The sequence below is a fragment of the Coptis chinensis genome, chromosome 3 (assembly GCF_015680905.1).
Source record: "Coptis chinensis isolate HL-2020 chromosome 3, ASM1568090v1, whole genome shotgun sequence".
NCBI classification, from domain to species: Eukaryota; Viridiplantae; Streptophyta; class Magnoliopsida; order Ranunculales; family Ranunculaceae; genus Coptis; species Coptis chinensis.
In genome coordinates, this window is record NC_141458.1 from 35540380 (window position 1) to 35567506 (window position 27127).

The 27127-nt window shown below is 37.5% G+C and overlaps 1 protein-coding gene and 2 long non-coding RNA genes across 4 annotated transcripts; 2 read left to right on the forward strand and 1 right to left on the reverse strand.

Moving 5' to 3' along the window:
- Positions 1-342: 342 nt before the first annotated feature.
- LOC147509367 (uncharacterized) lies at positions 343-6834 on the forward strand. The gene is made up of 3 exons (XM_086601693.1): positions 343-476; positions 4544-4893; positions 6110-6834. The coding sequence occupies exons 2-3, from the start codon at positions 4546-4548 to the stop codon at positions 6650-6652; spliced, it is 891 nt and encodes a 296-aa protein (XP_086457819.1). The 5' UTR covers positions 343-476; positions 4544-4545; the 3' UTR covers positions 6653-6834.
- On the reverse strand, positions 4793-7155 carry LOC147509368 (uncharacterized). The gene is made up of 3 exons (XR_015218478.1): positions 7069-7155; positions 5018-5113; positions 4793-4933 (listed from the first exon to the last, which is right to left on the reverse strand). It is a non-coding gene; the product is annotated as an uncharacterized LOC147509368 (long non-coding RNA).
- A 1488-nt stretch (positions 7156-8643) lies between these two features.
- Positions 8644-26083, forward strand: LOC147509369 (uncharacterized). 2 transcript variants are annotated; one of them, XR_015216544.1, is made up of 3 exons: positions 8644-9724; positions 10566-11003; positions 25832-26083. It is a non-coding gene; the product is annotated as an uncharacterized LOC147509369 (long non-coding RNA). The 2 variants fall into 2 exon arrangements; XR_015216545.1 differs by lacking the exon at positions 25832-26083 and having other exon boundaries at positions 10566-11089.
- The last annotated feature ends 1044 nt before the right edge of the window (positions 26084-27127 follow it).

Here is a 27127-nt window from a genome sequence, read left to right on the forward strand (position 1 = left end):
ATTTTTTATGGGAAAGAGATTTTTGTTTTTATAGAGAAAGAAATTTCGCTCGCTCTCTGGATGTCTCTGGAATCTACTTTTTTTTTTTCACTCACTTTTACTCCCGCCTTTTTTCACGTAATTAATTAGCCTCGCTCAAGACAATGGCCTATATGCTCTGTTTGGTTCGGTGCAATGGGTTGCATTTGCACCCATTTCCCTCTAACTTCCCATTTACTCGTGTTTGGCCTGCTATTGCTTAGAACCCGTTACAGCAAATGGGTATCTCCACTTTCCGCGTATAAATAGCTCGCACAACACCCATTTGCAACCCAAAAACCCATGCATCCACTTGCACGATCTTTCTTCTCTCTTTTCGTGTAACACAAACGTAAAACTGTCTCTCTATACTGGAACTCTAAGCAAAATCACCTGAATTTTATCTTCTCTTGATCTCAGCTATTGTTGTGCTTCCATTGGAGTTTCCTTCTGAAAAGGTAAGCCCTTGCCCTAGCCTTCACCTTCTTCTTCTTCTTCTTCTTCCTATATCTCTCTCTGATTGAATTAGTTGGATAGATAGACTTTTATGTATTTTTTCCCCTCAATTTATTTTGCTTCACATCCCATCGTCCATCAATATAATTAGACTATGTAATAACTTTGCTCTGTTGTATTAACAATGTGATGAAATGGGCCACCTACACGGTTTATTTAAGCGGTTGGAAAAAAGGGTCATGCTGAGGGAGGTAAAAAGAAGGTTCAAAAAGCTAACAGAATTAATATATCTAATAATGTTGACAAGTTAATGCCATGGAGAATGCTAACAGTAACTAAATACACGGAGAATGTTTGGAAGAATTGTGGTGTCTTCACTTTTACAATTTGCTTGCTCACTTCGCAAAAAAAAGTACCGAGTAAAAGTTTACAAGCTTACAACATGTACATTCAGGTTGTTTTGAAAAAAGTACTGCACATACAGAGACCGCAGAAACTATCAATCTCCCACAATCCAGAACAATAACCTCCAACAGAACATTTGTAGAGCATTATATAAAATAAAAATGAAATCGGAAAAAATATATAATTATTCAATGTAAAGAGACATTAAAATTTAGAACATAGTAACATCCTAATATTCAGCCTACAATAAAAAGACAAGTACAATTCAACTTGTTCTAAACTTGGGAATTCCTACGTGAGAATACGTTAGAAATGCTTCGATGTCTTATCTCTTACAGCAGACTGTTAATAAACTTGGGAATTCCTACGTGAGAATATGTTTGCTGTCTATTTTATCACATTCCTACGTGGTCCTTTTGTATTACTACTTCTAGAACAAATCTCCATGAGTTAAAAAACAGGACGCCCTGAAATCCAAAGTGTTTACTACTTACTTTTATATATGATAATGTTAAATACTCCTCTTGATCAATTTTCTCTCGCGGCGATAATAGTATAGAAGAAGTTGGATAATTTTGAAGATGAGGAGCTTAATTAGAGAGGTTGTTGTCATTACACTTGTGCAAGCGTTGCACATGTAGCAACAATATTTACTGCATACTTTTCTTTTAACTTACCAAGAGAACCTTATGTTCGTCATGTTGCCGAACGAAATGCATATATCAACTCGATCATATATAATGATGAAAAGTGTCGTAAAAATTTACGAATGGGAATGGAGTCATTCCATCGACTCTGTTTGTTGGTTAGGGAAAAAGGTCTACTGGAAGACACGCGAAATTGTCAAGTTGAGGAAATACTAATGAGATTCCTACATTTACTTGGGCATGATGTGAGGTATAGTGTGATGTCGGGTCGATTTTTCCGATCACAAGAGACTATTTGTCGACAATTTAATGAAGTACTTGTTGCTGTTTTGAAATTGTACCCATGCTTGGTAGCTAACCATGGAGAAGCCATACATGGTGGAGGAACCCCATCTGTAATCGTAAGTGATGTTAGATATGCACAATATTTCAAGGATTGTTTGGGAGTGATAAGCACCCAAAATTGTATTATAAAAACCTGTAGAGACATAACATTTCGGTCAATTTTGTGCTTAATAATCATGAAATAATCGCATCTTCGTACTTTTTGCAGGTTGGAGCAACTAATGTAAAAATTATGATAAAGCCAAAGATTTAAGCACGGAATAGGAGTATATACACATGCCTTCCGATCAAGCCCATATGAAGCCCAACAAATTTGGACTAAAGCCCAAAGACTCAAATAGTACAGAATCCAATCAGAAACGGGATTAATTACATGCCGACGTAAGCATCAAACTTCCGCTCTCATATCTCTTGAACCAGGATTCGAATCACGACGAGTGAGCTGCTCCGACGATCGATCGGTCGATGAACTCTACAAATAGGCGGAAGTTGTAAAATGCCAAAAGACCGGACCGCCATCGACATCAGACGTGGACCCACTAGGCGGGCCCATAAGATTTGATGAGTCATCATGCAAGTCAAGACAAAGGTGGAAATAATTGGTGCAATTTTGACACCTTGCATGAAGTTAATGAGTTAGTTGGATTTAGGTGATGATTATCTAAAAAAATGAAAGGTGTCAAATGGGAGTTAGTTGTGGATAAGTGAAAAATAAATGAGAGGAAAGTGTTTCACGTGGGAGAAGAGAAAAAGGCTCTCTTATGTAAAGGGGGGCTGATTTTGGGAGTGGGGAGCTTTTACTTTCTTGACTTTTACTTTTCATTTACATCCATGTCTTTAATTTTGTTTTTTTAGTTCTTAGTTTTTAGAGAAAAGCTTGTAACTTGTTAATGGGGGAACTCTCTCTAGTTTTAATAAACTCTTCTTCATTTAGGTAAACAGGTTGTAGTTTTCTTGTTTCATTCTCTTTCTTTTTCATTTCACATATCTTCTTGTAGTTTAATTCAATCCTAGGATCATGAGCTAAAAACTCTCCCAAGGGAGGGTTAATGATGCTCATGTGAGGATCATGCTACAAATTTAGATTCCAAAATCACTACTTAAAAGACTTAGGTTCTATTTTTCATCCCGTCCCCAAAATGACCAGAGATTGACAATTATCCGATCAATTGTTGTAAAGTAGAACTAGGAGTTGGAATGATATTTCGAGAGATGAAATATCATTTCAATTCTACATGCTAGCATGATATGTTTAGAGATAGGTATATTATGTTAGGGATTTGAGATGGTAGTGACCTGTTTAAAAAGACTTGTAGCTAGGCCTTGCATGAGTAGGATTAATCCTTCCCTATCTCTCTCTCTTTCATTTAACTATAAACAAACTTACAAATTTTAGATAACTTGTGTAAAAAAAAATCTATCTATAAAATCCTTCTCACTTAGTTCTCCAAAGTGTAGATTCCAGTTGTGACCATTTAAATTCTTGTCTTAGAAGTTGGAACGAAATCCCTACTCGAACTAGACTGACATTCTCAAAGAAAAAAAAAAAATGAGTAAGGAATTATTGAGCTTTAGCACGTAGTAAGTCAACTTCTAAAAACACTGAAAAGTGCAAAGATTAGGGAGCACTAGATGGTACTCATTTTAGAGCTACTGTTCCAGAAGAGGATGTAAAAAGATTTAGGAGTGGTAGGAAGGACTTTACTTCTCAAAATGCATTAGCAGCTTGCTCATTCGACTTGAAGTTCACATATGTACTAGTTGGCTGGGAAGGGACTGCACATGACCAAAGAGTTTTGGATAACGCTCGTACTAGACCTAATCCATTTGTTATTCCTTCAGGTAGATATCTATAACATTATATTTTTGGTTGATTGTTACTACCTAAAGTACATGTAATAACTATGTAATAACTTTGATTTTTATTTTATAGGTAAATACTACTTAGGTGACGCGGGATATGATAATGAGCCTGGGGTCTTAACTCCATATCGGAATACAAGATACCACATTAGTGAATACATTACTATTCGTGAGCCTCGAAACTTTAAAGAGTTGTATAATAAGCGGCATTCGCAACTTAGAAACACAATTGAGAGGGCTTTCGGAGTATTGAAGAAGCGGTGGCCCATGTTATCAGCTCGTTCCCATTATTCATACAAGTCACAAGTTAAGATAGCTATGGCGTGCTTCATACTCCACAATCACATAATGGGTGTTGACCCAAAGGATCCGATTATTGAGGAAACAGACAAGGAAATCCTAGCATCTCGACAACAAGTTGGTTCTTCATCAAGTCGTAATAGCCAAGAGCAAGTAGATCCGTCAAGTAGTAATAGCCAACGACCTACATTTAGAATTTGAACAAGCTCGATGGCTACAATTTAGGGACAACACTGCTAACAAAATGTATATTGACTATCAAAACTACAAACAACGTAGAAATGCGGGAAGAAATGCATAAGTATATATAGTTTTTATTTATTTATTTATTTTTGTCTTATAAGAGATTGGTAGCGACTTTCTATGTATACTCATTGTTTTGTTTGTGTTTGTAAATTAAGCTTTAATTGAATGTGTGATTTTAATTGATATTTTCTTTAAGTGCACTTGTCTCTCTCTCACTCAGTGTGTACAATTGTTGTGAATTTGTTGCTTAATTTATATTACAGATATGGCCGACAAAGTACCCGAAGTAAAGTCTGAAAAGGAGAAGAAGCAAATAAGTTGGACTTTTTCCATGGATGCTGCACTAACAGAAACTTTCCTTGATGCATATGGGCAAAATAAGAAATATGGTAGGGTTTGGGATGAAGCAGTATATACATCAGTCCAATTGGCAGTATTGGCCAAAACTCAAGAGCAAGTTGAAAAGGCTCATATCACGAGCCGAATGCGTACAATGAGGAAAGAGTACAACTCTTTTACTGATTTGGCGTCAAGAAGTGGATTCGGCTGGGACCCAATTAAGCAAACAATCACAGCTCCTCCTTCAGCTTGGATTGAGCTCCTAGCTGATCCGGTAAGTTGCATTTGTACTTGTTTCTTATGTTATCCCTCTTCTGATAAAATCCAGCTAATTATTAGTTTTACTGAGTAAATAATAAACTGATGAAAAAAAAAATGGGGCCAAAGACATTTCTTACGAAGCACTGCCAAGTGCTGAGGCTAAGTGGTTGTAGCATATCTGTTTATGAAGTATTGTTTGCAGAAGCTACTTCTACGGTTCCTCTGACAATGAACTGTGACAAAAAATGAGGCAGACAATGTCAATGTGGTTGTAGACCACTTTGACGCCAAAATACTGACCTGAAATAAGTAATAGGTTGAAACATATAACTCAATAATTTTGTATGCTTAAGCCTGATAGTGATTCGTATAACCATTAAGTTTGTATGCTACGTTTTCCATTGCTTGTGTTAAGAATCATTTACAACAGTTGGTAAACCACCTCTATGAACATGACTGAATGAGAGAATTGGTGTTTTTACACCCAATGATTTGAAAAATAAACTAAAAGCATTGAAAGTTTCTTCACGACATAGATGGTCACCATTTTTCGGCCGTGGGATGTTGAAGAATTCTTCCTGAAATGGCAGCTGCAAGTGCCGCTTTGAAACTAGGATCGTTTGACAATGAAGAGGCCATTTGTTCAACCAAAAAATTGTTTGTATCTTTGGTGGTAATCAACTCCCCGATTAGAAATTTTAGTGTCATGACTAAATCCGGGTTGGGTAAGATCAAGTGTTATAGAGGGACCTGAAGAACCAACCAGGGTGGAACATGGAACTGACTTGAGTGTAACCCCTTGCGTTATACCTAAAGTTGCACCGGCCCGAGAAGGGTGTGCGTGGTTGTGTTCGCCCGATGTGGCAACAAGGATGGAACAATCTTCTACACTTCTTTGTACCTTCTTTTTGACAGGGGTAGCTAGGGGCAAACGAGCACTTGAAATAAGCTCTGGGACATGGGTTGTCTCTGGTTACTTTCTGACCATATTTCCTCCATTGGTACCCATCCTTAAATATCTGTGTTTCAACAATAAAAAGCAAATGTATGGTTCAGTTATCAGTACTTTGAATGATTACCTAACTTGTATAACAGCATATTCGATGTGAAACTTAACACAACTTTTCTTCATCGGTATTAGAGATGTATTTCATCCTATTAAGCTGTAGAAATAACGTGTAAGTTTAATATTTTATTTATTTATTTATTAGTGTGTTTTTTTTCTTCAGAAATCAAATGAAAAGTATAAGGGATTTCACGATAGGGGGCCAAAGTGGCCTCTTGATCACTTGGCTATTATCTTTGGCAACACATACACATCGGGATCCTACTCAGTTGGAGGCATAGACTCTGTTGATCTAACCCATATGGATAGTGTGCCTGACTTGAATGTTGAAAATGAAGAAAATAATCCCGTTGGTTTAGGAGAAGGTGAAACAAAAAATGGTACTGAAAAACGAAAGTCCTCGGCCATGTCAGAAAACACGTTGGAGGAGAAAAGGCCACATGGTAAGAAAGTGAGAGTGAAAGAGATTGTTCAAGATATGACAAGTGCAATAGGTGATCTTAAAAAAGTTGTTGATCTTGCAGCTCGTGCGGAGTATGTCTGTGAGCAAGTTATGAAGATTGAAGGTTTTACTAAACGATACTTAAGGAAGGCTTACACAATCCTAATGAGGAACCCCATTGAGAAAGAAATCTTCTTAGGCGGAGATTTGGAGCTCAAACAAGAAATGGTAGAGGAACTTCGTGATCTAATTGGAGATATTTGATTTCTTGTTTTTATTTTTTAGTTGGGAGTTTAGAAATAAATTTGTTGGATATGTAAATAGATGGGTTTAGTAGTTTTTTCCCCTTTTTTTGTGTGCTTAATCTTGGATTTTAACAAATGTGTCATTCAATGCTTAGATTCATTGAATTACATTATTCAAATATTTGTTTGTTCGTTATAAAATTATTATTATTTCATTTTTTAAGTAATTAATGATCCAATGTTCATGTGCATAAAATTATTTTGTTTACTCAAAATGTGAACCAATTCAATCACAAAATTTGAATGAGTGATAAAAAATAGAATGCAATAATATGTATTTTGCACTGATTTATATGCATTGCAGTGAACCAATCACAAAATGCTTATTTTGCATCTATTTGCAAAGGGTGAACCAAGCAACTGTAAATGAAGTACCTTGCAAGTTGATGCATTGCAATAAGATGTATTTGCATTTTTTTGCAAATTGCATTCAGGTCCAGCGAACCAAACAGAGCATATAGTAACTAAAATTTGTTTGAATTTATCGGATACAAATTATCTTTTTATTCAGTAGGAACAACACAAACTCATAAGCCCTAATTTAAGGCAATGTTTCCAAACACTATGTCTTCGAACTTATTGCCATTTAGCACACAATATTTCCAAAAACACTAATCAACCTCCTACCTCCTACAAGACGTCATACCTAGAAGATAGAACACTTTAACACCATGAAGTCATCCTTTATTTTTGACTATTTTCGTAGGAAATAAATTTGCAGACGATCTATATCTATCTGATATTTTATCTTAGGCTTTATTATTTGTTTCGTCAACCCAGACCACCACGCTGAAGCTTTTGCCCACCTACATTCTATACAAATTTTGAACTGGCAAATGGTTGAGATCAAAGTCTATTTTAGTTTAGTTTCCTCCAACATTTCATGAATAAAAAATGAAATTATTTCCTCCAATACTTAACCTGTAAATATAACTTTACTGAATCACACCGTAATTCAGTGAAGAATGATCTTTGAGACTATGAACCCTTGAATTAAAATAACAGAGGAAATAGACGATTAATAACTATGAGTTATCTACAATGTGTTAAAGAGATTGTGAAGCAATTGAAATTAGATGGAAGGAAACCACCTATGTTACATTTAATGATAGAGCTATTATTTTCGATAATTATACCGTGATAGAAATAGTATTATAAATCGTGTGATCTTAGAATTTTGCAAGTTGATTTTGTGTGATTATCACAACAACTCACATGTACATGATGCCCCAAACAAAATATAAAGTGTGTGAACACACGAAGGGACTTGCATATCCTACCTACATTAATATCCATTCTCTCAGGATGCTCATAGAGAGCCACGTCAGCACAATTTTTAAGTGGGTGCACAAAGTTAATTAAAAATCAAGACAGTATATTGATTATTTGCGAGTCAGTCCCTACTACAAATTACATCTTACGTTGGATTTGCTCGCGATTGTTTAGATGTTCTCGAGATACATATAATAATAACAACTCAATTACACTCCCAATCTTTAAACCAATTCGAGATAACTACGAATCATTCAAACACAAAATTTGAATCTAAAAAAAAAGAAAAACCTTCGATTTCAAAGGAATCCTAAAAACCTAAAAAACCTCCGACTACTATTAACCAAAAACACCATTTGACTTCAAACTACGAAACCTAAAAATCCAAAAAGCCTTCGACAAGTTCCATATATTAAAACTCTTCATAATTAAAGTTTTGTTTAGCACACTTAACAAATTAATGTATATATCTTCTTGCGATTTTTTTAAATATACATATTAGCAATTTGGGATGAATATATATAGATTTAGCGAGTCAAAAGCAGAATCTTAATGGCGATATGAAGTGAGAGATCTGATCGAGCTGTGAGTCAAGGGAAAGAGTTAAGTATATAAGGCTGATTTTGCGAATGATCTATAGTCTGGGTAAATCTTCTAGATATTCTAAAAAGGTAAGAATATTCACTTCTAGATCTATGCTATTGTTTGGTCGATTTTGATTGCTAGGAGTTGTTACCATATTCTACATGTTCGAAAGAAATTTTGATTATGTATTTGTTGTGAAATTACATGTCTGATTTGTGTGAACTAACACAAAGATTGGTTCAAGAACCAATAGTTAAATAGAAAATTATGAGCTCATTGTTTGGATCAGTAGCCGAATAGAATATATGAAATTTGAGAGTGGAGTAAACAGTTTTTTTTTTAACATAGGCACGACAACCAGACATCTGGAAGATATGCCTCGAGTTGCTTTGATCCTGTATCAATTTGCATAACAAAGGAATCAAATACATGCATACTTTGCTGTCAGAAGTGCTTTCAAATACTAAACATATTGATTAATTGATGATTTGATGTATCTAAGAAACACGTAGATTATCGGCTCTAATCACTTGGAACTGAACACCACATGTTAGAGACCATAAATTTTTAGATTGGGACACATCTAAAATTGAAGTTGCAACTTGCAACCACATATGGCGTAAGGACTAAGGAATGATTTTGTTTGTGCATCAAGAATCACCTTAGCAAATAAGCTTCATTCGACGTAGAATACCAGCACCAAAGACCTTGGTCAACTATTATTATCTTATTTTGATATGGAAATGTGATTGTTTCTAGCATTATGAAATCACTGGATAAGTGGATATGGCATTGACTCCCGAAGCTTGGAACCATCACTCCTTCCTCTGAGTTTTGGCCATACCTGTTGTTTTTTTGGTCGGCACTATACCTATTGTCAAATACACTCACATTGATCGCCTTTTATCTGTTAGGGTATTATTTTCTGGAGTTATCTTTCGATTAATTACCTATTGAATATTTGAATCCTGTGCTTGAAACAGATTTGGATTTCGTTTAAGATTTTTAAACTACTTTTTTGTTTTTTTAAATATATCAATGATGGTTTGAGGACCATGTTTATGAATTCTTGCCTGATGGTTAACCATTGAATGCAACTACGACCATTCTTTGCCCGCTATGAGAAAAGCTTTGTTGAGCCAAACCGATAGTGTTGCATCAAATGCAAGCTAAGGTACTTTTTCCTATTATTCTATTTTCACTTTGAGGTACATTTATCACTGTAAGCTGCTTAATGTTTAGAGCTAATAGCATTTACTAAACCAACATTGTGCCATACTTGGATGCCGTTTCAGCATCTAGAGTTGCTAAAGAAGCTCGACAAGTTAATTTTCACAGTAAAAGAATAGATAAGGTGCATATGGAAGTGCATACCAATATATAGAGAAAACATCTTTAAGAATCTTCTAAATCTATTACAACTGCACTATCCCTTCATTTCTTCTAGCCCCCAACCTTTCTAATAGTTAAAGTTGTGCTGTAATCACTGCTTAAAATAGGTATTATGCTATCATCTAACTCTTAATTGTTATTTGAGTGTTCTAGGTTCAACATCCTCACAGTGTCCATCTAATTTGTGTGAACTATGAAACAGCAGATATCCATGCTCTATTTGGCTTCTGAAATGTAATTAGTGCATGGTTTGTCTCGCACTATTTTTCGGCTTTCGAATAGCAACCTTGGCATTTAGTTTGTTGTTTGCCTACAACGTTAATTTGAAGGTTGGGGATCTGGGCTTGGCATCAAATAATTCAATTGTTTATCTAGCTTCCGCTAGCAACCATTTCTAAAAATAGAACTAAAAACAATTATAATGTGATGCGTGTCGATCAACTAATAATCATGTTGAAGAGATTGAGAGCCCTCAAGGACCTAAAGCAATAATGCTAGGTTGTTACTATGGATTTGTTATGTTTAGTAGATTGTTGCATCCTTTTTTTTTTGCGCCTGCATTAGCGCTAAGGTTTTGCATATGATCTATTAGTCATAATGTTGTTGCAATTTTCTTTTTGCAGGTCAGACCCTACAGAAATGATAGTGTTGAATGAATGACGACAATAGCTAGAGATCCAAGTGTCATAACATTTGGCATTAATTTTGGTTCCATTGATTACTGCTTTGCTGATTTTGAGTGATTGGCTTTCCAGTCCTTTTGACAGACAATTGAGTACAAGTAGATAGAATAGGTTGAACATTATGTAAAGAAGCAACTGGTATTTAGCCAAGAGGGTTGTTATTAGAATGAAGTCTAAGACGTTATTAGAATGCAGTATAAGACGATAATACGTGTTTTGTGCTCATTGAAACCCCAAATTGTTCAACAGTATAAATCAGAATTGATGAAATTGCTCAGGTTTCTTGATGGACACACAATGTTGAGAATCGAGCTGATAGCCATAAGCGAAGGACTGCAGTCTGGGTCGTCATTAGTCATTACGACAAAATCTTTGCAAGTATGTCTTTCATTACTTTTCTTTCTGTCACAAAATGATAACTTCATCCTTATTTTCAATTCGTTAACAAAACTTTTTCTTTTCAATATGTTGTTTATTTTATTCAGTATTTCTATCTGTTTTAATTTGCCGCTGATATCAAGTTTGTATTGGCAAGAACATCTAGAGGACTATTTCACGTTAGGTGTCTTATAGTCCTGACTCCTGTGTCAACTATTTGTTTGAAAAAAATCTTAAGAGATGTGTAAAGATGGGTTTCAATTTTGATTTTGTGACTGCAAAAAGACAAAGTTATTGGGTGAGATCTTATTTTTCTTTTTAGAAATTCCAGCACCACTTTGTGTACTGTAGACAGTTAGGTTCTTTAATTGCACAGCCAAGTGCCAGCATTCATTTTCTCTTTAATAGATCTTTGAAGAGGAACTTAGTGGTGGTTTATGCTACAGATTGTAATGTGTCCAGCTCCCCACATACATTTAGTAAGAAAGAATTGTATTCTTCTTAGGATGATCCATAGATAAGCTAAAAGAATAGTATATAAAGTAAGATAAGAACCCATTGGTTGCGTGGAAATCCAGTGTTAGAACCATCACTAAAGAGGTTGATGGTATGTACTGATAGAGTTATATACTAAAAACATTACTTTTGTATTAACTTTAATTCTTCATTTTTTGAATGAGAATCATATGGGCAAATGTTATGCATATTAGTTATATGTGTTTCGACCCCCACATACGTGGCAAACGTCCATTAGTAGGGGTCTCCATTTTATTCATTTAATCGACAGGGCTAAAGCCCAATTTGCAATACCATGGATGTACAGGCCCATTAACTCACGTGTCTAAGGCTGAACCTTAGCCACATGGCTTGCCACTAATGTACATTGATTTATGCCCAGATTCATTTCTTATCAAAGAGATAATTATCAGTTAAGAGTTGTATTCTATCACAATTGCTCAAGCTACAAGATTACTTGAGCTACAAGGACTCTCTACTCTACCTCTATAAATACCAAACAATTTTTCATTCATAAGGAACTATGTGGAAACTTGATCCCTAGAGAATAGATTTTGGGTACGTAGGCAACCATTATCTTGGTTTAGTTTCATCTCCCCCAACATCAAATTCCTCTGTTTCTTAGTGCGTTCTTTACCATTGCTCTTGTTGTGTTGAAACAGTTTATTGCCGAAACATAATTGGCGCCGTCTATGGGGATTTTAGAATTCATTATCACGTGAAACAATCAAGATGGTAAGCACAAGAAGCAGACCAAATAGTCGACATATTCCTCCTGCTAATAATACTCGCAACCCTCGAAATTCAAATCAGCCAATGCAAGAACTGTTGAACAATCAAGTTGCTCCTAGTGGTAGGATCAATTTCAACATCCAATCATCAAGTACCGCCACCGCCCGCCACCGCCAAAAAAGGCAAGATAAACACGGCACCAACCCTAACAGTCTTGCAACAAGAAAACCGACAAGTCAGTAATCCTCCATGCGGTCCGCCGTCTGTCCATGTCGATCCTTTAGTTGACATGGATATGGACGTGGACATTACTCTCACACCAACTAACGAAAAAGGTGATAGTAACAGCCAATTCACCACCCCTAATACGGTTGAGCGTGAGTTACGATGAGTTAAAAATTTAAATAGAAACTTGAGAAGGAAGCTGGCAAAGAGGCAAAGGCCGGTGGGCGATCTTTGCAAATTCAACAACAACATCAAAGCGACCCGCAAGGGGACGCAGCCATTCCGATTATGGGGGACCGCCTTGAAGAACCACTTCATCATCCTCAAAGAACGTGTTATTTCTCAAACACAATCAACCAGTTACGCTCTAAGAGTAATGACCCTATTACCCGTACTTATGGGGAGAATCGGATTGGCGGGGATAACTACTACCCTAGACATGTCCGATCTCAAAGGGAAGATTTACCTCGAGAAGCAATTTCGGGGAAGACCGCCCGCTCGAGATATGTCCGACATGATGGGAAGGCGGGCATCCCGCAAAAGAGCAACAAAACATGGAGAAGTGGTATAATTATTCCGACCACCCGCCAAGGGTGACTATCGCCTAGACAGGGCTGGTTCTGAGGATAGACAAAGACAATCACCGGTCGGATCGTCGCGTACAAGCATCAAAAGATCTCTAACTCCAATAAGAGATAATGGAAGGTATCCTTCTCCACATGGGCACTACCAGGGGCGTCCAGTTGTTCGAGCCAATACTTTAACTCTAACAGAACAACAGTTAAAAGAGTTGATTGCAAAAGAACTTAACGATAGAGAGTCAAGGGATGTATGTAAGAATGAAAAACTTAACAGTCAATGATGGCGTACTTGATAAGTTTTCGCTTGACATTCAAGAAGCTTACCACCATCCCGACTTCAAACAACCCGATTTTGAACTTTGTGATGAGTCAGAAGGAGATCCTGGCTTGCATGTTCTATCGTTCAAAAATAAGTTGGTGTTATAGGGTGGAGATGACCCGCTCATATGTAAGCTCTTTCCATCAACTCTAAAGGGAGAAGCATTACGCTGGTTTAGTGAGTTGCCTTCAAGATCAATTCACCAATTCAATGAACTAGAAAATCAGTTTGTTAATCGTTTCTGCCACAATTGCAAGACGCCAAAAGATGTCGACTCACTTTTGAACATCAAGCAACAACGTGACGAAAAGTTACGTACTTTTGTTACTAGGTTCCGAAAGGCAGCAATAGATGTTCCAGAAGTTTTTGATGGGATGCTTCTTTTCGCCTTTAAAGAAGCATTATATTATGAAAGAGACAGAAACTCGAACTTCATTGTAAGGGATCTTTACCACTCTCTAATTAAAGATGTCCCTAAAACTTCGGTGACGATATATGTATGTTAGGGCTTTGAACAACACATCCAGATTTGAGGAGAACCTATCGGCGAAAAGACAAAGAGACAAAGATATTCGAGTAAAGATTTTTCGACGCGGAAGAATTCTAAAGCGGGCAAGGACGATCGATCAACAAAGATAACGATGGAAAGAATGACAATCGAAGCAAGTTAGTTTCAATCGTGATGGAAAGACTCTACCCGAGCTAAAACCCGACCCCCGCTCAATGCCAAGTACTCATATTTATTTAGAAGTTGAAAAGTGGGAATCTTTTTTCCCGCCTTTATCCACTTTCGAAGATACCAAAGGGACAAGGGACAAAGCCTTGGGTGTAAATTCCATAATGACTATGGCCGTTAGACGTTAACTTTGTCGCTCTCTCGGGTCGGATTCAGAAATTAGTGGAGAAAAGACTTTTAAATGAATATCTTACTAAAAACTCTCAACAAGGTAAATTCTTTGCAACTTATGAGCATGTCATTAATGTTTCCCATTCTCATGTTGAGTCTCTTTCCAAAAAGTCGAGTAAGAATCAAAAGCGTTTGAAAGTTAGTTATGTTGGTGAGTTTAACCGTTTTCGATCAACAAAGTTGATTTTGTCAAAGGAATCCGGACAAAACTTCCGAAGAAGAACCCTCCGATTCACCGATGATGATCTCCTTGGTGTATATCACCCTCACTATGACGCAGTTATAATTTCTTTAGCGTGTCTATAGGTGCTTCTCGTGTTCAACGAATAATGATCGACACAAATAATGGGGCCACCTCCAAAGATCATTTTCAGTGGATGTTATTCTCGATGCAACTTCGGCGGGGTATGATCATCGCCAAGACAATCCTATCATCGGTTTTGATGGGACAACATCTTCAATGGTTGGAAGAATTACCTTACCAATCAAATTAATGAACAAAGAAGTTGAGCTCGATTTCTTATTGATGGACTATCGCCCCACTATAACGCAATTTTGGGCGTAGATTGGATACATTCCATGGGGATTAATTATTATGTTAGTAGTCTCCACATTTCATCGCTGTGTCAAGTTCCCATTCTTTAAACCTCATTTTGGCATATATTTGCAAGGTTCAGTAGTGACCGTATATCTGCCCATGCCCGCATGACAAAGCAATGGATGACTATAAAAAATCTGAAGTTCGAGGTAATACGATCCCCGCAAGTGCTCATCCCTTTATGTTACACGGCATTGCCAATTGCCGCGGTGGTGCCCTTCATCTATAATATTGAGGCTCATGTGCAAGGGCAACTTCATTCCATTGAATAGCTTGATGGATCGACTTTTGGAAGTGCAAGTAGGAGATTCAGCCAGAAGAAACCACTTTTATTTCCGGCCGAACTTTCGAAATAGAACAAAAAGAGTTGGTTTCCTTTTATAGCGAAATAAGCGTATCTTCGCTTGGAAAATTGAGAAAATGCCGAATAGACCCTTACTTTTGCTTGTCATAAACTTGACATTGACATTGATCCAAGTTTCGTGCCGTTCGCCAAAACCAAGAAGAATGGCACCGATCGGAAGCTCAAAGTTAAAGAAGAGATTGATAAGCTACTTGCGGTTAACTTTATCCGACGAAGTTACTTACCCAAAATGGCTTGCTAATGTCGCCGCATTAAAAAAAGAACGGACAAATCAGAATTTGTATTGACTTTACAAACCTTAACGAAGCTTGTCGATTCATCCGTATCCATTGCCACTAATTTCCGAACTAGTGGATGCCACTTTGCGGATTCCAACACCTATCTTTCATGGATGCTTCTTCGTGGTACTACCGGATCTCTTTGAATGTGGATGACCAAGAGTTCACCGCCTTCATTAACTTGACCTAAGGCATTTTCTGCTAATAATCGTTATGCCTTTTGGTCTGAAAAAATGCCGGTGCAACCTACCAAAAGCTTGTCAATACAATTTTTCCGATCTGGGGGATAATAATGGAGGCTTATATCGATGATATAGTCGCTAAATCGAAGCTTACCGGTGATCATCTTTCCGATCTTCAACTTGTTTTTGATAGGCTTAACAAGTATAACATGAGACTCAATCCCGCCAAATGTTCTTTTGGCCTCTCTTCCGAAAATTTCGATACCTAATGACTCATAGAGGTATTGAGGCTAATCCTGATCAGATACGCGCCGTTATTGATATGCCATCACCAAAAAATAAGAAGAAAATTCAACGGCTTACTGGTCGGCTTGCCGCTCTTCATAGATTTATTTCTAAATATTCCGATCGTTGTCATCCCTTCTTCCAGACTTTAAAGGGGGCGGCAAATTGGAACGTTGATTGTGAGATGGCATTACAACAACTGAAGAAATACTTGGTCAGTCCTCCTATATTGACAAGTCCTTCAACGGGTCAACCTATTGGCATATACCTAGCAGCTACAACTCAAGCTGTTAGTGCTGTTATTTTCGTCGATGATGGTAGACCCGTCTTTTTTATCAGTAAGATGTTAACCGGAGCGGAGTCTCGTTATTCAAAGATGGAAAAAATTGCACTTGCATTGGTTCATTCCGCTTGTCGGTTAAAACCATACTTCCAGGGGAGGTTGGTCAGAGTTTATACTGAGTATCCCTTACGTAAGATCTTTCGTAATGCACAAGAATCAAGTAGATTAGCCGAATGGGAAAGTTATCTTAGTGCATATAGCATTGTCTTTGAAAGTCGTACTGCTGAAAAAGGACATGCTCTAGCTTCTTTGATAGCCGATTTTCCGATTGATGATTCTCCTATTGACGATTTCTTGTGCGGGAAGAATCTATGGAAGACATTCTCCCACCAAGAATCGGGGCTTAATTTAAGACCAACTTGCAAACGCAATTCCTAATCCCATTGACCTATGGATTGTTTACTCGGATGGCTCCCATAATAAATCTGGTCCGAATTGATCGCTTTTGTTAAACCCAAATGGAGAGAAGATTGAGAAATCTGTGTGACTTGGCTTCGCCGCTTCAAATAACGAAGCCGAGTATGAGGCTGCCGTTTGTGCCTTGAGAACAGCTTTGAAACTAGGGGCGCGAAAGCTCTAGTTATACACGGATTCTCGCCTTGTGGCCAATCAGTTTTATGGGTCTTTTGAAGCAAGAGATGACCGTGATGGCGGCTTATCTTGTTTTGATACATAGCCTTGCTCGACAATTTGATAGCATCTCTATCACTCAAAGACCCGAAATGACATACGCCATGCTGATTCATTGGCTTATCTCTCCGCCGTTAAGAAGCGAAGAGTCAAGACACATCATTGTGGAGTTTCAGAAAGAGCCAAACATTGACTTTACCGAAAAAGAATTGCATGACTTGTATGTACATGAAAGTAATTACTTGTTTTGCTTATACGCAAATGCGATGATATACTGACCCAATGATATATCGCATTCAATCATGACTCGGAAGCGGAAAAAGGAGATGGAAAATTCACAACATGACCATACTTTGGATCTTCCATTAGAATCTATAGATCCATTTGTTCCTCCTGAATTCGCTCCCGGAACAGATAGTGAGTTGGTACATGAAGGAGATGATAGTCCTGAAATTCCCGATATGATACTATCAGAGCCAGTGATGATCTCCGATGAGCAAGATTGGCGTCTTCCTTATATCTAATACTTGCAAGTTTCTTTGCTTCCGCCAGAACCAAAACTCGCTGAAAGAATCAAACGCGATGCATGAAAGTTTTTGGTAATATCTGTTACTGACGGAAGTTTGCAATTATATCGCAAAGGCTCAGACTTAAACCCTATGTTGCGATGCCTCTCAAAACAGGAAGGACTTCATGTTTTGGAAGAGATTCACTCCGGCTTATGCGGAAGCCACTCGAAGGGACGAAGTTTAGCTCATAAGGCTATAACATAGGGCTATTGGTGGCCAGAGATGCAAAAGGATGCAAAACACCTATCTGAGAGGTGTGAACCATGCCAAAAGCATGACAATATGAGTAAACTCCCTGTTACTGAGTTGCATCCCATGCTTAGCCCATGGCCATTTGCCAAATGGGGCTTAGACATTATTGGCCCTTTACCTAAAGCTCCGGGTAGTATAATGATTCCTTCTTGTGGCAACCGACATTTTACCAAATGGGTAGAAGCAAAGCCTTTGGTCCAAATCCATGCTTCCAACGCCAAAATGTTTTATGGAGAAATATTGTTTGTCGCTTTGGCATCCTTGTGGCACTTGTATCGGATAATGGTAAACAATTTGATGCGGAAGAAATTAAATCGGGCTTCTGGCTAATTTGAAGATACGACATAACTTCTCCGCACCTTATCATCCATGAAGTTAATGGGCAAAGGCGGGCCACCAATAAGGTGATTTTGGCCAACCTAAAGAGGCATTTGACTGGCGCCAAAGGAAATTGGGTCAAGGAGTTACCACCGCTTGTGGGCTTATAGGACAACGCCAAAATATTCAACCGCATTATCACCTTTTAACCTTGCATATGGTGTCAAGCGCCTTTTACCCGCATAACTGATTTCCAAGACATCTCGGTCGGTTGCTATTGAAACAGTTCCAATGACACTACTTTGGCTCACCAAAAGCTCTTATTGATGAGGTTCGCTCTAAGGGACTACAAATGACTTATTAAGTATCAAAACTTTACATGAAACGGAAACTACGACAAGAAGATCCGTCCCTAAGTCTTTTGTTCTCAAGACCGGGTTCTCAGAGAAACCCAAAGCTTATAGAATCGGGGAAAATTTGGAGAAAATTGGCAAGGACCCTACATCATAGATCGTCCAACATCTAAGGGGTCATATTTCCTCCGTACTATTTTCTGGAAGAATGATAGAGAAGCCATGGAATGCTTACCACCTTCGCAAGTTTTATTGTTAGGAATTTTTTTGCATTTTTACATTACTCCATCAATAACAAATCTATCCATCTATGTAGTTCGTTCTATTTTATCCATCAATAAAGGCATTCAACTTCCATTCTCTTAGTTTGGTTGTCATTTTACATTACTCTATTCTTCTGTACTTTTACTTTCAACAATGTCATTCATTAACGTTCATTCTAGGGAGGTCATTCATATTATGCCTTTTTTGGTCCAAGTAAGTCGCATTCATGCCTACTTGACAGAAATCCGAGTCAATAAGATGGTTATTCTTGCTCGGAACAACTATTGCAATACTCCCACAGTACAATATCCGTGCTAATTCCACTACTAAGGCAATGGTGTTGTGTTTTAGTTTGGTCCCAGTGCACGGGTGACGACTTTGCACCTGTGACAACTCCAACAGTTGTCAGGCCTTGCTTCACGTTCGGTACAAATATTTTGACACCTGAATAGCTAGGTTCATTGAGGATGATCATGTCCCCTTTGCCTTTCAATAACTTTCTCCAATGGTTCTACATTGGGAGGTTTTTCTCTCTACATGGGGGGGTCTCGTTCTTTTACATTCATAAATCAACAACACTAAATTTAATGCAGGTATGTTATCTGACATCACAATGATATTCAATAGCCAACACATACTTTATTTTTATTTTTATAAAAAGAATTTTTAGCTCTATGGTATTACATTCTCACAATCACATGATCATTGGTTTGGGAAAATCCAATGGTTCCTTCCCAATTTTTCGCATATACAACTCGTACAAATCTTTGTAATTCATCTTCTCACATTCTAGTTCATCTCCCGTTTCTATTAAAGTCTCTGTCAATTGTCTTACGGACGATTCACAGTGTGCCATTTGCACATGATCTTGGCTGAGCCGCTCGTTTAAATCTGTCATTCGCTTGTTATTTTTCTCTACCTCTTTTTACGCATGTTTAAGTTCCTGATCTTTGGTCGCCACGAGTGACTTCAATTCTATCACATCTACTTTTAAGTGTTTGTGTTCCTCCATTATCTCACAGGCTTTCCCAAATTTTTCGTACGATCTCTCCTCTCCGCTTCTTCCGTCCGGCGGTTAAGTTTTTGTTTTCGCCTTCTAACTCTCTCATTGGTTCCGCTTTAACGCTTTGTTTGCCTCTTCCAATTTTTGGTTGAGTATCTTCACTTTCTCTATTTCTTCTAAGGCATTGACTTCATTCGGAACGATATTTTTCTTCGCGACTTTTTCATGAATTTCTTTTTAGCCCGCATTACCACCGTTTTAACTCAAGGGCGAAAAATATCTGATTTCATCAATCTTTCAGACTTAAACACAAGTTTGCAATAACTGATAAAAATAATACTATCATACCTGGTTCATACTATCGAAAATCATTGACAATCGCTTTCTGTCATATTCTCCTCCGATGTTCTCCTCAGATTCGCCACATTTTTGATATTTTTCGAGCCGCTTCCATTGGCGTGATCCCGAGCGATCCCTTCACTTCGTCTTCCAAACTTGACCATCTCTGCTTCATCTACCATTTTCATCGGTTTAGTGTTGGACACAAATTTCTTTACCGTCCTAACCTAATAGTAAAATTCAACGGTCACTTACTATTAACAGATTATGTGGTTTTCCTCCATGAGTAGTATTACCCCTGACAGTATTTGCCAGTGGTTGTTGGATTCTTTGCTCCTGCATTTTGCTTTGCTGTTTGTTTTCTTTCACCGACTTTGTATTCTTCACTGCACTATCTTTTGTAAGTATCAATCGCTTTCGTTCTTTTCCCCACCATTCTTTTCCCTCAGATATACCAAACCAGAGCAAGATTTTACATCTCACCACACTTTTACATATCTATGTTTTCTACGGTACATACCTTTTCCTCTTTATGTTGAGAATGTATTATATTTCGTCTGGGGTGTTTTGTGCATTGTAGTCTCGTCCCTCGAGGCATCATACATTGTAACATTGGTTGTCTCTCTTGGTCTCCATTCGCCCATTTTCTTGTGGAACATTTTCTTTTGTACAATTCGCTATTTGTGGTTAGCAAGCTCAGCACTAATTCTCGCTGTGTTAATTCCGTTCCATCTTCTTTTTCACTATCGCTATCGCTGCCAAATATTGCATTTCTAAGACTCTTATTCTTCTTCGCCATTTCACTATGTGTCTCCTTGGACCTATCGGGCTGTTGTTCGATACCCCCATAGTGTCGGAAATCAACAATATCATCAAAGTAGCTCAGATCTACCAATCTTTCGTCAGAACATTCATGAAAGAAGAAATGAAGGTTGTTCTCCACTTCCTTGTCCAATTCAATGTCTGGTAGTGTACTCGCGTTTTCTGTTAGACACAAAATAACTCGTGTTAGTCAACAGTTTACTCGTAGTACTATTTTCAATACTTATGTTTTGGCTTACCTCGAAATTTGTTCGGCACTTTAAACTCTGTCGGATTCCACTTCCCTCGCAAGTGGTACAAAAATCTATCCCATCCGGTGTATACTTTTGGGAACCCTTTAAAACTTCTGTTTGAATCCTTGAATTCAACTTCAACTTTTATGTACCCTTTCGTCAGTATGGCTTTCGGTTGTATCAACGCGAAGATTTCTTGAGCCCCAAACCTTCTGTTAAATTCATTTTGTAAATGGTGCGCTCTCGTAAAGATTAACCAGAACGATATTGGCAGTTGTCCCGGTGCAATTTGCCACCACTCCAATAATTGCGCAATTTCTTTGCTCAACGGAATTGCACTCCTGCAATTTAATTGTGAGTACGTCATTACTACTTCGTCTTCTTCGACTTTCATTTCAAATTCATACACTTTGTCCATCTCAAATCTCTCGAGTACTAGTATTTTCCGTAGTTCTTTAAGTGACCATCGCCGTGGCGTCGTGTGTTCGGGGTATTTGTCACCTTCTTTCCACCTCACCAAATCTACGATCGTCATCAAGTTCTCTTCTTTGTGATTATCTTTCGCCTGTTTAATACGGTCGTTTTTACCTGTAAAAAAAAAAAAAAAGAAAAGAAAACCGGGTCAGAGAGCACAAAAACCGGGTTCATTGGGCCATATTAAAGAAGCGCAGGTATGGTGCCCCTCCTTTCTTGGTAGTGCACAGTATAATGTTTTGTTGAAATCAGTTCGAAAAAAGGCGCCATCATCGCCTTCACCACAACAGCTCATGAAGGGATTCGCTCCATACACCAACAATTTTTATTTTTTGTCATCTCCACATGATCCATGCAGAGGAATTCCTGAGGAAAGAGTTCAACAGTTCAACGGCCATGCATAAAAAAACAACAACAACAACAACAACAGCATAACGCGCAAAGTTTACTTACCACGATATCATCAGAATCCAAGATGCGCTGAAAGGTGAATATTCCGTAGCCATGTCCCTTCTTGATGAGTTCAACTCAAGCCCAAGCAAGCTGTTTAAATCTTGAGTTGGTGGACTGAGTTTAAATCTCATTAGTGCTACATATTGGAATCCTGCTCGCGCCTTACAAGTCCAGGATAGGTCGTCTTCGCTATGGGCAAAGACGACATGTTGGGGTTTTTTCGCATGCTCGCTGCCGGTTCCCTTGAGGAACTTGTGTATACACGCCAGGTATATGTATAGTAGCTCTCAAATCTTGCTGTATTAGGCTAGATGCAACAAAATATTTTGAAGGCGTTCAAGTAACAGGGTGAGCTTTGTGAATAAACAATTTATTTCGTGATCTTTCCGATCAGTTTTACTGGTGTGATAGTTAAGATGGGATGAAGAAGATGAGAAGAAGAGTTGCCTGAAACCAGAGGACCGTATAATAATCAAACACAGTTTAACCTTTTTACGTCTTCGAAACCAGCGCCGACACCGTACGGAAACTCGATGATCCCTGTCACAATGATGTACTAGTAAAATGGTGGTGTTTACTGGTTTTGGTTAAGGTTTTTCTCACGTTCCTTCTGTTTATATTCTTTCTCTTTTCCTGATCTTGCGCTGGTCTAGTATTTCAGTCCATGTATAATTCTATTAGCTAAACCGACTTAAGGTGCGAGACTTGATGATAAGCGTTATCCAATCCGGATTTAATTTTGGAGTCCTAGTTTTTCTGTGGTATTTTCACGTGCATATCTTCTAGTTATTTCTGAACAAATTTTTGACTCTTGAACATTTTTCGAATTCCAATTATTTCCTTCACAATAATTCGCGATTTTTCTCAATAGATTTCAATGGTCTAATCTTCGTATCGATATTCCGCTGGCACGCGTAGTTGAAATCAACTTTCGTATTGTTACGTAATGCGTTCGGTACAGTGTTCGACAATCAATTTCTTTTGAAATTTTTTTTATGGATTTTTCAGCCATTTTTTTTTAACTACAATGCGTCCTGTATACGTTAATTTGACATTATTTCGTTTCCGATAATTCACGAATTTTTTCCAATTGTCCATTTTCCCATCGTTTACGTTCACACGACACTTTGTTATACATTTCCCTTACTATTTTCGTATTCCATTTTTTCCCTGCTTTTTCTTCTCTTCTTTGCCATGTGAACTTTGTTCGCGTGACAAAGAGGGGGCGGTGTTTCGACCCCCACATACGTGGCAAACATCCATTAGTAGGGGTCTCCATTTTATTCATTTAATAGACAGGGCTAAAGCCCAATTTGCAATACCATGGATGTACAGGCCCATTAACTCATGTGTCTAAGGCTAAACCTTAGCCACATGGCTTGCCACTAATGTACATTGATTTATGTCCAGATTCATTTCTTATCAAAGAGATAATTATCAGTTGAGAGTTGTATTCTATCACAATTGCTCAAGCTACAAGATTACTTGAGCTACAAGGACTCTCTACTCTACCTCTATAAATACCAAACTATTTTTCATAAGGAACTACGTGGAAACTTGATCCCTAGATAATAGATCTTGGGTACGTAGGCAACCATTATCTTGGTTCAGTTTCATCTCCCCCAACATCAAATTCCTCTATTTCTTAGTGCGTTCTTTACCATTGCTCTCGTTGTGTTGAAGCAGTTTATTGCCGAAACAATATGCATGTGTCTAATACTTTATGTTGTAGATGATATGGTATGAACACACAGAAGATCATATCATCAATACCTTATAAAGTATAAGTAATCGTTCACAACCTATGGATTTGGACAAATCATTAGTACTGTTGTAGTATAATTTGGTATTAGTCTATCTTGACTATAAGATTACACTAGTACACTTTGTGTGTATTGAACATGACCAAGTGAGGTTGTTTCTCCTTATACTGACTATATAAGATAACAAACACCTCTGTTATTATGGATGCTTGTCTTCCTAATCCGGATATAATAACGGGCACTTACATGCATTGTACATTGCTTTAAATCATCAATGAATGAGATTCATTTGTGAATCAACAAACTCGATGGATTGGGTAATGACATTGTATGTAAGGTGTGTTGTTGATTATAGAAGGAATCCGTGGTCCATAAGAAGTCGTTGATGATGTCCCCTTGAGGAGATAAAAAGATTGTCATGTAAACCCCGCAGTGGATTTATTCCGACATGACAATGAGGTTGAAGTGGTACTACTCAAGGACATAAGAAGTTGATTAATGTAGTTGTCGATAAATTGACTTAATCAACGGACATTCGATATCTTAAACACGGGAGATCAACGAGCATATAATATGGAGCCCATAAACACTGACACGTAATTTGGGATTAGGGCGGTAGTACAACAATGACCTTTAGTGGAATAAGCCATTTGTTGACGGACTTGGGCCGCGTGTTTCGGGCTTAACATGGGAAGCCCAAGCCCGCCGAGGCCCAACCCTAATTTCTCCTCATGGTCCCCCAAGAGCCTATAAATAGAATACTCTTTCTCTCTGGCCAAAATTAACCTATTCACTATTCATTGTTCTGAAAAAGAGGCAAGAAAAGTAGATCTGAATTCGTTTCTGATCTTGAGAGAAAGAAAGGGGTTGGTAGATCGTTGTCCACACAACGTCCAATATGTTCTAAAGGAATATAACAGAAGATCAAGGGGTTGATTTCGGATTTGATAAAACTTGGATTCTCAGAGTTATCTAAATCGGATTCAAATGTATGTTTCCAATTACAAATCGTGGACACCCATTGATTCCGCTGCGCGTGGTGTTCGCGGTTTGTAGAAATAGTCATTATGAAATAACGGTTCTTACATGTACTTCATAGCCAATATCAAGCACTCATCACAATGTTGGATGGATATCATTCATAGCCATGAAGGATATCCACCAGTTTGTTAGAAGCTTAATTTACTATAGTCTTTGTGTGACCAATTTTTCTCAAAAAATAGGATATATAGTTGTATGAGGTTTAATAACTTGAACTAAACTATATATGGAAAGAGACCAAAGTGGAGGAAGTGTGGCTAAAGATGGTTAGTCCAAGTTCTATATCACGTTCAACATTCATTTTGTAGGAGTGTAAATTTACTCAAGTGTTAAGTTTCACGCTAACCTATGTTTTATGTTTCACATTTGGTTTTTAAAATAGTATGTTGTTTCCTAATACTTCAATGTGTAGCTCAACTTCATTCACTTTCGCAACACTACAACCTATCTACAAGAAGACTAACCAACCCAGCAAAAAATATATACAAGGAGACTAACCAAAATATCGTGGACTGCGTAGCACATTAGACTTGATGAAGACACATACTGCAACTAATTAGAGGTTGACATCCAATTCTTAATAAGTTGTTAGTTTCTCTTTATTCCTTTGGCTTTACTTAATTTCTCTCAAAAGGCATTCATGAAACAACAAAGGTAGTAAAGGTACTCTCGGGCAACCTACTTATACCTAATAGAGAGTATCGGGTGCTATATTTATTCAGATTTGGAAGAGGGTTATTAACAGAAGAGTTATGCCGAGAAGGTTTTTGATATCTTGACTTATTTGTATGTAGATGTAAGTTTTCTTCATAGTTGTAATGACATTTTGAAGGACGGTCTTTGCTTGAATTGTATTTGTTTGTGCAAGTTGTAGTCGCTAAGGCTGTGGTATCGTTAAAGCAGCGTTCTGCCTTTATTTGTATTTTAACTTGGTGTATCGGTTTTAGGATTAATGACCTCACAATATCTCAAAACTATTTTCAGGTACAAGTGATTGTTCGTTAAATTGAATCTAACCATTTTCAAAATGTAACACATGATGACTACCTCATATTGAGTTTGGGACAACCTGTTGATTGGGATAGACTACCAAGTTGACAAATATGAAGGTAGGCGGGGCAACAACATAGCACATAAGGTACAATTGTTTAATTTTAAATTCCTACCTACTTTGGTTTAGGTAGGATTTGGTTTAGGTAGGAGTTGCAAGAATAAATCTTAATGCATTAGTTTGTTTGGTTCAGGTAGGAGTATAAGTTTAAAATCTTAGACTCTACTAAGCTTTCTTTGATGGATGATCACCATTGTTGCATTTCTTTAATTTTGATTTTCTTTGATGGTTGATCATGGTGTTGGCCTGACTAGAGTGATTGTAATTTGTAAGCGCCAGTTCCGCCGTAGCTACCAAAGTCAATGTAAATCTTTAGAATATTCTATTTAAGTTTTTTTAGCCCTTGATCCCTAAGTGCTTAAGGCAGAATATCTTTAGATGAATTTGCAGTTGGAGACAATAATATGGTATGCACGTACCCAAAAAAAAAATGGCTAATAGATTTAGAAAAAAAAAAATATCAAATGTAATGTACTTATCAAAAGAATTTATGTATGAGTTTTCTATACTCATTACCTTTTGGTAACTCATTTTTATTTAGGCTATTCTTGCTATGTGAATTTATTGATTTGGTTTACTCACTATAGATTTGCACAACTTTTTTGTATAATGGAAAGGGTATAGTGAGTGGATGGTAGATCAATTTTTTAGGGAATACGTGGACGTATTGGCTATCAATATAATTTACTTTCTTTTTAATGTCATGCATTTAATATAGGCTACATTATATCAACATTGCTACTATGTCAAGCTGAGATTAGGCATAAGGTGATAATCAAATGTAACCATTACTTGATTAAGCCAACCAGTGTACATCACATTGATGCATGCTTTTTATATACAACAATATCCAAAAAAAACAAAGAATTTCGTTACAGTATAAGTATTATTTGGTACCAGTGCATCGTAATATATCATATCATATCATATCGTTACAGCAGCGTGAAGCCTCTCTTTGTATTTTAACTTGGCGTGTCATTGTTAGGATTAGTGACCTCATAATATATGAATCTATTTTGCAGGTACAAGTGATTGTACGTTAAAATTGAATCCAACTAATTCAATGCTAGAGCACGGCAGATGAAGGGTTTGCGAACTATTTTCTATCTCTTGCTAACATGATATGCAGCACATCTTCTGCCCTCTTCTTCCTCAATTTTCGTGACCTC